This window comes from Vipera ursinii (genome assembly GCF_947247035.1).
Source record: "Vipera ursinii genome assembly, chromosome: 3".
NCBI classification, from domain to species: Eukaryota; Metazoa; Chordata; class Lepidosauria; order Squamata; family Viperidae; genus Vipera; species Vipera ursinii.
The window spans coordinates 36,102,670-36,117,446 of record NC_139516.1 but is presented as its reverse complement, the minus strand read 5'-3'; the positions used below and the strand labels follow the sequence as shown (position 1 = coordinate 36,117,446).

The window sequence follows — 14,777 nt, the reverse complement described above, 5'->3', positions numbered from 1 at the left end:
TAACCAGTGGTGGGATTCAGCCGGTCCACACCAGTTCAGCAGAACCAATAGCTAATTTTTGGTTGCTCAGGCCCAGAATAGACTTCCAGAAGCAGCATCTACACAGAGAACTGGTTGTTCACATACCTGAATCCCACCACTGTAGTTAGCCTTTAATAATTACATTTTTGTAGTAGTTGTAGATTCCAAAAATATTCAAAGGCAGACTCATTTGAATAACTTGCACTGATCTAAAACCTAGAGATTACCAGGGCATATAATACCTCTTGAAGTATTCAACTTTCTCATTGTTTGACTTACATCATGTGTGTAAATATTTAGAACCCCGCTCCTGCCTTCCCAATGAGAGACATGTCATTTGTTTCTCTTTCTTATTGTACACACCAGAGTTTGTAAATATTTACATTGCAGTTATGGTTCCACAATTTAGTCTGGATTCTACATTTAAAATGTCAAATGAATAGCCATCCTGCCTGGCAGTTAACCTGAGAATTACAATGGCTGCTATAATAAGAGAAGATCTCAGACATATAAATTGCATAGCCTATAAATTCACTTCATCTCTTCCTGTAAAGAACTTGTAAGACTTTTGCTTCTGTTATAAATGAAATAACAATTATCCTCTTTAAAGCAATTAAATCAAATGTACTTCGTTACTTCCTACAAAACACAAGTTCTAAAATTTAATTATTTAGATTTCTGAGAAATACCCCACGAGGAAAAAATGTTTTTCTATGTGCATTCCTGATGCAAACCAAAATAGATTGCATACTGAACATCCCAGTGCAAACAGTGTGAGACAGATGACAGTATAATATTATTATGCGAAAAGAGGATATGATTCACTTGCTGCAATAAAATCTGTTTATGTGACAGCCTACATTCCTGATCCAATTCATAAGGTGCATCATGATGATGCCTCAAGAATTTGTATATGGCTTATACAAAAATGGAAGATGCTGCCAGATTTTTATTTATTTTTTTTATTTTTATTCCATTTATATCCCGCCCTTCTCCAAAGACTCAGGGCGGCTTACAAGCTTAGCAGTAGCCTTCATTCTATGTATATGCCTGCTTATTAGGGCTTTCACACACACCCCAAGTGGCATTATTACAAAGTCAGCTTAATTGCCCCCAACAATCTGGGTCCTCATGAAAGATGAAGAGTTATGATAGTAATGGAAATTTATATCATACCATTTAAAAATCTCACTTTATATTTGAATGAAGGGAAGGAATCTGATGAACTTATACTGTTCTGAGATTAACCGGTGATACGCTCTTTTGGGAAATAAAGAAAAAGCTATTTCTAAAATATGGGATTGCAAACTCTGTCAATCCCAGCAGATTGGGGTATAATTTAGTTATTCTTCACTTCTGTGGAGGAAGAAAGCTGAGAGGGTTTTTAGGATTCATTCCCTCGAATATTTGAGGCATACTATTTACTGAATAGGCAATCTGAATCTCATCCAGCAACTATATTACGTGATACATTTTAAAGAACTACTAAACTGAAATTTATTTCTGTAGTAGTGGAATAATAATCTTATTATCAATCCAGTGACAAAAAAGTGTTGCCACTTCCTTTCTCAATTTTTCTGTGTTCTAGATAGTACCCCCAGCAAAGGGTATATTGTAAGAGATTCTTAAATATTTTGACATTAAAACTAGCATAATTTGTTGATTCTATGCATGAATAATATTTGTGCATTCCCCCATATTACTTGTGAATTTTCTGATATCAGCTATTCTTAGAGGAAGATCATGTGGCACTTTTAAATTTTCTTTGCAATAGTTTGAAAAGTTGGAATCCAGTTACACTCGATCAACTGGAATAAAATATTTTAATATTGTTGATGGCAAATTGAACTATTCTCCAAAGATTTGGTGGTTCTATCAAGAGTGAGCTATATGCTGTTCCATACCAACTACTTAATGTTGGCCTTAACCTCATCTCTGGGAACAAGAAAATCTCTCTTTCCCAGTCGTTTTCTTCTGCATCTCTCTTTATATCAAGAGAACTTCAGTGAAGACAGTGGAAAAAAAACAAGTCCTTCATTCCAATGGCAAATTTGCAGTGAGAATCTTTCTATTTTTGTTCAATTCTAGTTGGATATGATTCAAGAATCTGATGCTTCCCACTACTTTTTTCTTCTTTGTACTTTAGCTAACTCTGTAATGGCATGGATTCAGAAACCAAGGATAAACCGCAACTTGAGTTAAAGCAGGAGGACCATAGACTGTTTGTTTGTGTGCATATCTGGAGAGAGAAAAAAAGAAAAGAAAAAGAAAGAGTAGCAGAGTTGAGAAGTCATAATACATATCCTACTCCCTCTATACATTTCAGGCCATCAAACACATTTTAATTTATTTTAGGGTTATGGCTGCATATTACATTACAGACTTTGTAGAAGTAGAGTTGTCTGGCTATGGAAATAAAAAAAGTCAGGAGTCTGGTAGTATCCTTTCTGACTAAAGCATTAGCTTTTCTAAGCTGCATCTCATTTCATCAAACACACAGAGTGATTAAGTTGATACAGGATTTAAGTTCAAATGAGATGGAGGAGACAGGAGAGAGGAAAATACTCGTGAAAGCTTGAGATTAAGGTTTACTACATCAGTGTTACTACAGAGAAAGCTGCAATCTCTATATGTCCTATAAAGGTTTTGAATTGTGGAGTTGTTACTTCTACTCATGCTATTCCCCCAAAATCTAGTTTGCTTTATGTTAACTTTTGAACCATTCTCTTACGTTTCTACCATGTTCATAGAGACTATTATAGATGTGCACCTAGTTGTCATGTGCCACAGGACAATATGGAGGATTTATAATATAGATGAAATCACTGAGCTGCTTATATACAGTATTATAGCTGAATCAACAAGGTAAAAAACTTTAAGAAAAAACTTTAAGAAACTGCTATGAATTTAATGTTAAGAGTTTGCATGATTCTTTCTCTTCTGTTGTTTTAGTAGAGCAAATGCCAAACAAATGAATGCTTTGACATAGAAATGCCTACATGTGACACGCTCACATTTTAGAATTTCTTAAGTCTTTTTTGTGGCAGTCATCCAGAAATAGTCATAAACACATCTCTCTCTCTTGGGGTAAGTTTGTTTTTGTAGAATGTAAAAATTCCTCTGAAAAGTCACTGCAGAAGCCAGTCTACCATCGAGTGGCAGCAGGCCAGCAGAGCACATGGGCACAAGTGCAGGCGTCCAAGAAGACAGATGTCTCAAATCAGATTTAGAGGGATAGGATCTGCCTGATGTCTGAACAGCTAGAATCAGTATGGTAAATAAGTGTAAATGTAGATAATCCACATTTTGGCAGAAGCAGCATGGATAAAATCCCAAAACACAACTTCTAGGCCACATCATATACATTTTCCAGTTCAGCAGAAAGTGCATCTTAGGAGAGTTATGGAGCTCACATATTTGTAATGTGAGAAGTAATTTATTTAATCCCAGAGTGTAGAAAGACATTTCTGAATTTTGTGAAATACAAATGGCAAATAAATAGAGGATCTGTTGTTGGTCATATTAGAAATCTAGCGTCTGCTATATTAAAGGTAAAGGTTCCCTCGCACATGCGTGCTAGTTGTTTCCGACTCTAGGGGCCAGTGCTCATCTCCGTTTCAAAGCTGAAGAGCCAGCGTTTGTCCAAGGACGTCTCCGTGGTCATGTGGCCGGCATGACTAGACACCAAAGGCACACGGAATGCTGTTACTTTCCCACTGTAGTGGTCCCTATTTTTCTACTTGCATTTTTACATGCTTTCGAACTGCTAGGTTGGCAGAAGCTGGGACGAGTAACAGGCGCTCACTCTGCTACGTGGCCCTCGGGATTCTACCTGCCAAACTGCCGATCTTCTGATCAACAAGCTCAGCATCCTAACCCACTGAGCCACCACGTCCCTGCTATATTACTCGAGAGTAAATGGTGCCAAAACCTTTGCATTTCCTTCCAGGATTTCAGTTAGCTGCTTACAAAAGCAAAAAGAAAATAGTTGCAATTCTTTGCAGGGGTCATCCCTCACATGAAATATTAATGGAAAACTATTATTAACAGAATTTGATATCATTTAGTTTTAGGAATCAGTTATTATTTATAAACCAGCTTATTATTCAGTCATTACTCATTTATAATTCACTTTGGACAAAATATTTTTTTTTCTGTTTGTAAATTATTCTGGATATTTTTAAATAGAAATAAGATATAACTGTGAAGAATATAAAATAACATTTAGTAAAAATATTTCTGAAATTTCAACAAAATACATAACCTAAATAGTAGGATATTTCAGAATCACTTGGGTGGGATTGTATAATGCAAGAATATAGACTTGATAGTGGAAAGTAGAAAGTACAAACAATGCAACTAAATGGAGAACTATAAAGAATGAAGAAGTTTTATACTTATGGGATATTTTGTGAAATCATTATATTCTTTATTTCTAATTCTTTTCAATTCTTTATAACTTCAGTTTTCTTCTTATCACGCTAAAAATGGCTAGAAACCTGTCTGAAAAAAGAAACTAGAATTTCTCAGGAAAAAAGTATATTCTGATACCATTAGAAAAGTATTTACAGGAAGGAAGAAGGTACTCTAATGTTTTTCTTCTCATAGTATTTTCACTGCATGCAGGGGTATCTACAAGATGAGTTCAAGAATAGCAATAGCAATAGCATTTAGATATATACTGCTTCATGGTGCTTTACAGCACCTCTAAGCGGTTTACAGAGTCAGCCTATTGCCCCTAACAATCTGGGTCCTCATTTTACCGACCTCGGAAGGATGGGATCGAACTGCTGAACCACTGGCAGCTGGCAGTCAGCAGAAGTAGCCTGCAGTACTGCGCCACCACGGTATTGGTTACAAACTCAAGGTATTGGCTACAATTGTATGATTAAAAGGAGGGAGGGAGGGAGGAAGGGAAGGGGGTGGGGAGGAAGGTTTCCAATACTCCCTGCCAGCTTCTCCATTGAACAGAAAGTTGGGAGTTGCTCCAATTCCCACTGATTTTTTTGCCTTCTTGGGGTCATTCTGTTTCTCGGTTTAGGTAAGGAAATATGTCTGAAATGATGACTTAATTGGTCATAGGTTGAATAGTAATTCTCTATTTTATATGATCCCGTATGTTTTATAAACCAAATTTAAACCTTAATATAAGCATTGTTTCCAACAGGAAGTGAAAAGGAATTTGCTTCAGGTTTTCTATTGCCTGCTAAGTTGGAACTTTTTCTTATATTTAATTAATTTAATTTAATTTATTGAGATTTTTATACCGCCCTTCTCCCAAAGGGACTCAGGGCGGTTCACAGGGCATAAATATAAACACCAATACAAACATTAAAAAATAATTAAATTAATGCCCAAGTTAAAACCAGAATACTAAAACAAACCAATAAAAAACCCAAGTACCCCCATCAGGCCAGACCCGCTAGTTCAAATAAATGGGTCTTCAACCCGCGACGGAAGGATCGGAGGTCTGATGCCATCCGGAGCTCGACCGGCAGTTGATTCCATAACGCCGGAGCACCCACAGAGAAGGCCCTCCCCCTGGGGGCCACCAGTCGACATTCCTTGACAGGAGGCACCCTGAGGAGGCCCTCTCTGTGGGCGCGCACAGGGCGGAGGGGAGTCGACGCCGGCAGCAGGTGGTCCTCGAGGTATCGCGGACCCATGCCATGTAGGGACTTAAAGATCATAACCAAAACCTTGAACCTTACCCGGAAGACAACTGGCAACCAATGCAGCTCACGGAGCAAAGGTGTAACATGGGAGTACCGGGAAACTCCCAAGACAACTCTCGCGGCCGCATTCTGTACCAGTTGGAGCCTCCGAGTAGTCTTCAAGGGAAGTCCCATGTAGAGAGCGTTACAGTAGTCTAGGCGAGAGGTCACGAGCGCATGAGTGACCGTACACAAGGCCTCCCGATCCAGATAGGGCCGCAACTGGCGCACCAGGCGAACCTGGGCAAAAGCCCCCCTAGTCACGGCCACTATGTGATCCTCCAAAGTGAGTCGTGAATCTAGGAGGACTCCCAAGTTGCGAGCCCTATCCACAGGGGGTAAAAGCTCACCCCCCATAGAAAGAGGTGGAACATCCCAGGTGTCTCGGGAAGCCGGAATGTACAGCCACTCAGTCTTGTCAGGGTTGAGTTGAAGTCTGTTCCTCCCCATCCAGACCCGAACCGCCTCCAGGCAACGGGACATCACAGCGAGGGCATCACTGGGGTGGTTTGGGGTCGAAATAAAAAGTTGGGTATCATCAGCATATTGATGATACCCAACTCCAAAACCACGAATGATCTCACCCAGCGGCTTCATATAGATGTTGAACAGGAGAGGCGAGAGGACCGACCCCTGAGGAACTCCACAAGCGAGAGTCCTAGGGGTCGACCTCTGCCCCCCTGCCAACACCGACTGCGAGCGTCCCAGGAGATAGGAGGAGAACCACTGAAAAACCGTGCCTCCCACTCCCAATCCCCTGAGACGCTGCAGCAGGATACCATGGTCGATGGTATCAAAAGCCGCCGAGAGGTCTAATAGGACTAGGACAGAGGAATACCCCCTATCCCGAGCCCTCCAGAGATCATTCACCAGAGCGACCAATGCCGTCTCCGTGCTGTGCCCGGGCCTGAAACCCGATTGGTAAGGGTCCAGATAATCCGCTTCATCCAGGACCAGAGGGAGCTGATGCGCCACCACACTCTCAACAACCTTCGCAAGAAAGCGAAGGTTGGAGACTGGACGGAAGTTGTTCAATACAGCTGGGTCCAAGGCAGGCTTCTTGAGGAGAGGTCTCACCACCGCCTCCTTCAAGACGGTGGGGAAATAACCCTCACTCAAAGAAGCAGATATAACCGCCTGGAGCCAGCCTCGTGTCCTCTCCCTAGCTGCGTAAACCAGCCAAGAAGGGCACGGGTCCAATAAGCATGTGGTGGAACTCAGCTTCCCCATAATCCTGTCCACTTCATCAGGGGTCACAGAATCGAACTCCTCCCAGATAACATTGACAAGACCGCCCGTGTCCTGATCGTCAGACTCTGCCCAGCTGGAGTCCAAACCGGTCCGAATCCGAGCGATTTTATCCAACAGATGTTGACCAAACTCCTCGGCACGACCCTGCAAGGGATCCTCCCTCACCTCCTGATTAAGAAGGGAGCGAGTCACCCTAAACAAGGCGGCCGGGCGATTGTCTGCGGACGCGATGAGGGTAGAGAAGTAATTACACCTCGCCTCCCTCATCGCAGCGAGATAAGACCTAATATAGGTTCTTAACCGCAATCGGTCGGGTTCAGATCGGCTGGACCTCCAGCAGCTCTCTAGGCCCCGTTTCCGCCGCTTCATCTCCCGGAGCTCCGCGGAGAACCATGGAGCTCGCTGGGATCTGCGCCGGGTCAGGGGCCGCAAGGGTACAACCCGGTCGAGTGCCTCAGTGGCTGCCCTTTCCCAGGCTTCCACTAAGGCATCCGCCGAGCTGTGAGCAATGGAGGCAGGTGGAGACCCCAGCGCCGCTTGGAATCTCTCAGGATCCATTAGGCGTCTGGGGCGGTACCATCTAGTTGGCTCCGTACCTCCACGGCGAGGGGTGGCAAAATGGAAGACCAGCCGCAGGAGGTGATGATCGGTCCATGACAGGGGCATAGTAAGTGGAAAGCCCCCACCAAGATCATCCAACCACCGTCCAGATAAGAAAATCAGGTCAAGGGTGTGGCCTCCCTCATGAGTTGGCTCAGAAATTACCTGCGTCAGGTCCATGGCCGTCATGGAAGCCATGAACTCCCGAGCAAGCTCAGATGAACCTCCCAGGGATGGTAGGTTGACGTCTCCCAAAACTATAAGTTTGGGGAACTCAACCACCAACCCTGAGAGGACATCGAGCAGCTCGGGCAGGGCTGCCGCTACGCGACTAGGCGAAATGTACACGAGCAGCAAGCCCAACTGCGCCCCAGAGCCAAATCTCATAAAGAGAGACTCACACCCGACTATCTGAGGAACGGTGGTCTCCCGCGGACATAAGGTCTCCCTAACGATCACCGCCACTCCCCCACCCCTACCCTGAGCTCGAGGCTGGTGTAGCACCCGGAAGCCTGGTGGGCAAAGATCAACCAAAGGGACCCCACCCTCTGGCCCCAACCAAGTCTCCGTGATGCAAGCCAGGTCCGCATGCTCACCCTCAACTAAATCCCTAATAAGGGGAGCTTTGTTGACCACGGACCTGGCATTCAGGTACACCAGCCGGAGCTCAGGAGGCTGCACATCCTCGCTCCCGGAACCTCGGGAAAGAAGCAGAGGGTCGGAGCGCCCCACCGCTTGCAAATAGCGGAGACGGCGCTCCCGGTAACGATATGGCCCCCTGTCTATCCGCCTGCTGCCATTCCCCGTCGTGGGAATTGGTAATCCCACGACCCGCTCATGAGCCCCGGAGACAACGACCCCTCGTTCTCCCCCCGCGCGGTCAGACCCAAGTCTGGCCTGAACTATGGTTGATTGGCCGCCCCCCAAAACCAAACAACCCCTATCACCCACCCCCCTCCCCAACCCCGTAAAAAATTTTGATAAAAACAAAATCAGGGGCCTCTTGTTACATTTATGTTGACGGCCCCTACCCCTACCCAGCCATCTCTCAGAGACCCAGAACTCGGGCCCTTCATCGAGGTTAGAATTTAAAGAGGCGGGTCGCACCCAGGCGAGGGGGGCACCCCTGAGGGCGAGCAAGTCCGTGCTAGTATATTGTCGCATGTTAGTCCAGCAAGTCCAGAATAGGTAGTCCTGGAGATGATCAAGTCCATAGGAGGGTCGAAGGCCGGAAAAGAAAATATCTGGATCCACACCCAGCTGCACTGCCACTTAGCTGGGTGCCCCAGTAAACAGGTCACCCCCGCCCTCTCACGGCAAGTTGCAACTCTGTACCTGGGGATGGTCAAAGATATACTCTGGGTAGGCATGCCCCATAGAGCTCCCACCTCTATGGGGCTGCAGATGTAAAAGTCAGCCACTCTCCCACCATGGCTGATACCCAGGACCGACCAAATCCAAAGGGGAGAGGGGGAGGCAGACAAAATTATATATTCAGGCAGAAGAGTAGACGGGCCAAAATGGGCGAAATGGTCTAAAAGCGTCACTGCCGTTAGAGCGGTCCAAAGGTGGTATAAAGACCGCCTGTTGCTCCATTGAAGCGGTCCAAAGACGCCGTTGCCAACACAAGCGGTCCGAGGCAGCACAGGAAGCATCATCGCTGCTAGGATAACTCTCAGTCGCCCTCTCCGCCGCCAAAACGGCCCGAGGACGATAGCGTCACTAAAAGCAGCCTGATGCAGTCTGGGGTGAGATGAAAGCACCACCGCCGGCGGGAGGGGCCGAGAGCCCGAGAAACATCGCAGCCAGTCACTGGCCTCCACAAGCGGCCCAAATAGGCCAGAAAACACTGATGCCGCCGAGGTGGCCCAAAAACAGGTCAAGTGTTGCCATTCGGGCCAAGAGGCCCCAGGAATGCCACCGCTTAGTGCTGGTCGTTGAGAACGGCCCAAGTCCACTGCTGCCGCCGTCGTCGCCGGATGCAGGCCATCTCTGCCGTCGAATGCGGCCCCAGGAGACGCCGCTACCAGTGGCAACGCCAACGCCCACGCCGTCACCGCCATCGCCGCCATCGCCGCCGCCAAGTCGGACCCACAGGCGTCTCTCTCGGCAACCAGAGGCAGCCCGAAGATGTTAAGGGCGGCCCGAAACGGCCCGGGGAAGCAAAAAACGCCGCCACCGAGCGCCGCACCGAGCGCAGCCCGAGAAACTGCCGCCGCCAGCGCCCACGCCGCCGCCGCCATCACCGCCACCCCAAACGCACCCGCAAGTGTCCTCCTCGTCCTCCTCGCCGACCAGAACCCGTCTGAGAGCAGCAAGCAGCCCAACCGGTCCGGCACAGCAGGGAACAGCAGAGAAGAGAATGATATGAATGATCTTTACTGGATAATCTTTCAATATGTTGGGTGTACATTCTCTTTCCCCGCACCAACGCAATAGGTAGAAACATTTGCATCTATTTACTTTCAAAACTCAAAAAAGAGAGACTTGGAAGGAGAGTTAATGGATGGTTATGGACATACTGTATTATATAATATTATCAACTGCTTATATGCACACATCTGGACCGAGATGCCCTACGTACGGTCACTCATGCACTCGTTACCTCTTGGATAGATTACTGCAATGCTCTCTACATGGGGCTGCCCTTGAAGACCACCCGGAGGCTCCAGCTGGTGCAGAATGCGGCCATGCGGGTAGTGATGGGAGCATCCCGATACTCCCATATTACACCCCTCCTGCGTGAGCTGCATTGGTTACCGGTTGTCTTCCGGGTGAGATTTAAGGTGCTGGTACTCACCTTTAAAGCCCTACATGGCTTAGGCCTGGGATATTTGCAGGACCGTCTGCTGCCGGGGACGACTTCCCATCGCCCGGTGCGCTCACACAGAGAGGGCCTCCTCAGGGTGCTGTCGGCTAGACAATGTCGGCTGGCGACCCCCAGGGGCAGGGTCTTCTCTGTGGGAGCGCCAGCCCTGTGGAACCAACTCCCCCTTGAGCTCCGGATGGCCCCGGATCTCTGGTCCTTTTGCCGCGGCCTCAAAACACTCCTTTTTCATCAAGCTGACCTGGATTGACGACGGGTTTTAAAATTGTTTTAATTTTTAATTGTTTAGCTAATTAATTTTGGGGCTGTTTGTTTAATTTTTTTTAACTTTTGTATTGTTGTTTTTATTGTTGTTAGCCGCCCTGAGTCCTTCGGGAGATAGGGCGGCATATAAGTCCCAAAAATAAATAAAATAAATAAATAAATGTATGAATTTAAATGACCTTTTAGGGCAAAAGGTCTGCATTAGATTGTGAAAACAGTTTAGTACAGTAAACAAAATTAAATTAAAAGCCCACAGCTGAAAATAACAAGAACAATTTTGTTTCAGCTCAGCAACTGACAGATAGGATTTGGAATTTGTGGAGATCGAATACTGTTTTCTGTGCGTTTGATAAATGTGGTCAGAAATAATTAGAAGCAAATATTGCCAAGTTTGAGGAACAGTTTGTATTTTGCAAGTTTGTAATCAACCTGAAAGAAACAACAGAAACTCCTTGCCCTGTACGTGCATGCTTTTTTGGGATAACTGAGTACATTAAAAAAAAAGTTAAGAAAAAGAAAAATGAAAGAAATGCACAGTACTAGAATGGGGGTGTTTTGAGAGTTCTGAATGGTAATTTTATCACAAGGATTTAAAGATACTTCATTAGGTCTTGTGGTAACAAGCCAAGCTATGCAAAGCGTGTTCAGAGTTGCTGGTGCTGTCGCTAAAATAAAAGCCTCATCACACATCTGAGGTGCCTCTTTTGGTGTTGGGGTGGGAGGAGAGAATCCACCCTGAAATCGCTAAGCTTTTGGATTCCAACAATCCCACAACCCCTGTTTTTATAATGCACAGACTTTAGCTGGAGACCTTCATTTTGGGACCAGAATTCACTTCTTTATTTTTCTGGTTCATGAAGCATTGAAACATTTCACATATGAATGAAAGTATGTTTAATTATTTTTTGATCTAAGTTGCTTCCTTAAAAGAACTGATGATCTGCATTCAGACTGTAGTAGACTGAATATATGTACTTCTTGGTCCCAAAAGTATATGGTAGATATTTATCTTTACAAATTGCTGTCAAAACATCGCCAACAGTGAGATCCATTAGTATCTATTTTAATTAGTTAAATATGCAGTTGGTTAATACAAAGTAGTACATCAAATACACTGATGTTTACTTAATGAAATTATCAGTGTTACTTTTTCTTTACATGATAAACAATTACTTCTTGGTAAATATTTACCCATTATCTGATATCAATCACCATTTCTTAATATTTATAATGAACACTACATAACATTTGAAGATCATTTACTTTTCTCTCTGTTATATCTATTTTTACTTCAATCAAAAGATGTTGCACTATTGTGGGCCTTGATAAGCATATTAAAAGTGATATATCTTAGAAAACTGAATGTAATACTTTATTCTACAAACTTCAAACAGATCAGACTCATAGTTTCAAAGGTGAAGTACAGAAGGGATTGCAGTTATCATAAAAGTTCAGATGTTAAAAGTCCTTACCATCCCCTGGCTCCAAAAGGAAACAAGTAGTAGAGTTGACAGGTGGCTGGCTTTAATAAAGGAACGTTCTGTCAGGTGTTCAGTCACAGAAACAGCAAACTGACAGCAAACAAAGTTAGCACAGGGAGCAATCGCCTCCCAGCACTTTACATATACTTTTCCCAACTGGCCCCACCCCCCGCCCACCTAACCAGCATCCAGGGCGTACGCTGATAAGAGCAATTAGGTAGGACATGCTGCAGGCTTTCAGCTTCCGGCTCCTTGTTGCTTCCCTGCGCCAATCAGCTGTTAGGCAGAATGGCCGTGGAGCCATGCAGCCGATGGTCGCGTAGCTATGCTCCGCCAGGTACCCTGCCAACAGGCCAGGTAACAGGAGAGGGAAGGGCTGTCACCGCCAATTTTGTCACTGGCCTTCTCCTCGTTCCTGCTGTCCTTGTTCCCCTCCCGTTAGTGTCGAGCCCACAGGAGCTTGACAGGTGGCCCCCTTACCAGGGCTCCACCTGGAAGACAAGGAGAAACGTGTGATTAATCACAGGTTGTGGTGGATGATGCAGCTGACCCCCCCTCCTGGTTGATGGGGACACCATTTGTGGAAAAGCCACAGCAACCTGGAGGCTTGGATGTCCACTTCCCCCACCCAGGATGTCTCCGTAACAGGGTACCCCTTCCACTGTACACGGTACTGCAACCGACCTCGTTGGATAGGGAGTCTAACACCTCTTGGATCTTATAATGGTCCCCTGTGATAGGGCCTGGTATCCATTTCATGGACCCAGAGGAGGGGCTCCCCACTGGCTTTAGTAAGCTGCAATGGAAAACCGGGTGTATATTTCCCAAAAGCTGGGGTAGTTGTAGCTGCACAGCGAACTGGGTTAATAACCTGCATAATCCGGAACGGGCCTATGAATTTGGGCCCTAGCTTTTTGCAGGGTATTTTCAGGCGCAGGTACTTAGTTGACAGGTATATCATGTCCCCCACCCAAAATGGCTTTTGAAGCACTCTTTTCTTATCTACCTGCACCTTTGAGTCCTCCTCTGCCTTTAGTAAAGCTTTCTTCATGGTCTCCCAACCACCACCCCCAGTTTTATAGGCATGCTTAAACTTCTGTTCTAAGATATCCTTTGTCAATTTGAAGATAATTAAAAATCCTCTGAAACAGGTCTGTTTTTAATTACTTCCAGAAAGCAGCTCCAATAGGAGCTAACTTAAGTTCCAGTAGGAGCCCATTTCAGAGGTCGGGAATTGCTATGTAAAAGCAGCAACTCCATACTTTGTCTTGCCTTCCAGTTGGTTTTCCTGATAAGATCAGGAAATACATAGGTCATTTTGTACTAGGCATATCTGATTTTGAAGGTACTTAGTGCCAAGCCAGGGACGTGGTGGCTCAGTGGGTTAGGACACTGAGCTTGTCGATCAGAAGGTTGGCAGTTTGGTGGGTCGAATCCCGAGTGCCGCATAGCAGAGTGAGCGCCTGTTACTCGTCCCAGCTTCTGGCCACCTAGCAGTTCGAAAGCACGTAAAAATGCAAGTAGAAAAATAGGGACCACTATGGTGGGAAGGTAACAGCATTCCGTGCTAGTCATGCCGGCCACATGACCACGGAGACGTCCTCGGACAAGCGCTGGCTCTTCGGCTTTGAAACGGAGATGAGCACCGGCCCCTAGAGTCGGAAGCGACTAGCACGCATGTGCAGGGGAACCTTTACCTTTACCTTTAGTGCCAAGCCATAAATATCTTTATAGGTTAATACTATGATACTATCGCTATAAATTACACCCAGACCCAATAGGACAGTGGTGGCAAACCTATGGCATGGGTGCCAGAGGTGGCACTCAGAGCCCTCTCTGTGGGTACCCACGCCATGCCCCGGAGGTGGCAACTGTACCTCTTCAACCAGCTGCCTGCTAATTTGCTGAGGTCCCATGTGTCTGAATGCATCCCGGCACAGCTGGTTTCCCTCCCCCTCATCCTGTCCCTCCTGGCCTCACATGCTCTCCTTTTCCCAGGCATGACCCACTGCATCACCTCAGCTGTTGGCCGACCATCCATCTCGGAGGCAGCTTCTTTGAACTGCTGGCACTGCAGAGCTCCAGAGTGCGCCTGTTGAGGGGCCAGCAGGCTGTGGCTACTGACGGACACTGTTGGCCCCTATGCACTCACTGGCCTCTGTGTGCAGGGACCGATGGTGTCAGGCAGCATCTGCCCCAGCCCTTGCCTTCCCCCATGGCAATGCCACCCCCACCCTGCCTCACCTCAGTCCACAGGATGAATCTCCTGCCTACCGTCCCACCTGCCAGAGACCTCCTGGAGCTCCCCCAACCCTGCCCACCCCCCACAGGTGTCCCTCCCCACGAGCAACATTGAGGTGACCACACCCACCTTGGCCACACCCACCCAATCTTCCATGACCACTACTGCCACACCCACCCAGTGGGCCACACCCACCTGGCACCCAGCAATAAATAAGTGGGTTTTGGGTTGCACTTTGGGCACTCGGTCTCTAAAAGGTTCGCCACCACTGCAATAGGAGATTGTTTTAAGGAAGGCACCAAAATTGATTAAAATAATTATGCGGTTATTTGGATTTAGTTTGGGAAACATTCCTAATCAAGCACAGTGGAATCATA

General features: G+C 46.1%; 1 protein-coding gene across 1 annotated transcript in view; it reads right to left on the bottom strand.

The window, feature by feature from the left end:
* Positions 1-12,321, bottom strand: part of NGF (nerve growth factor) — an 88,644-nt gene extending 76,323 nt beyond the window's left edge. Inside the window, exon 1 of the mRNA XM_083358650.1 lies at positions 12,150-12,321. Within this exon, the coding sequence (XP_083214776.1) occupies positions 12,150-12,152 (3 nt within the window). The 5' untranslated portion in view covers positions 12,153-12,321. The remainder of the gene's footprint in view (positions 1-12,149) is intronic.
* Between the last annotated feature and the right edge of the window lie 2,456 nt (positions 12,322-14,777).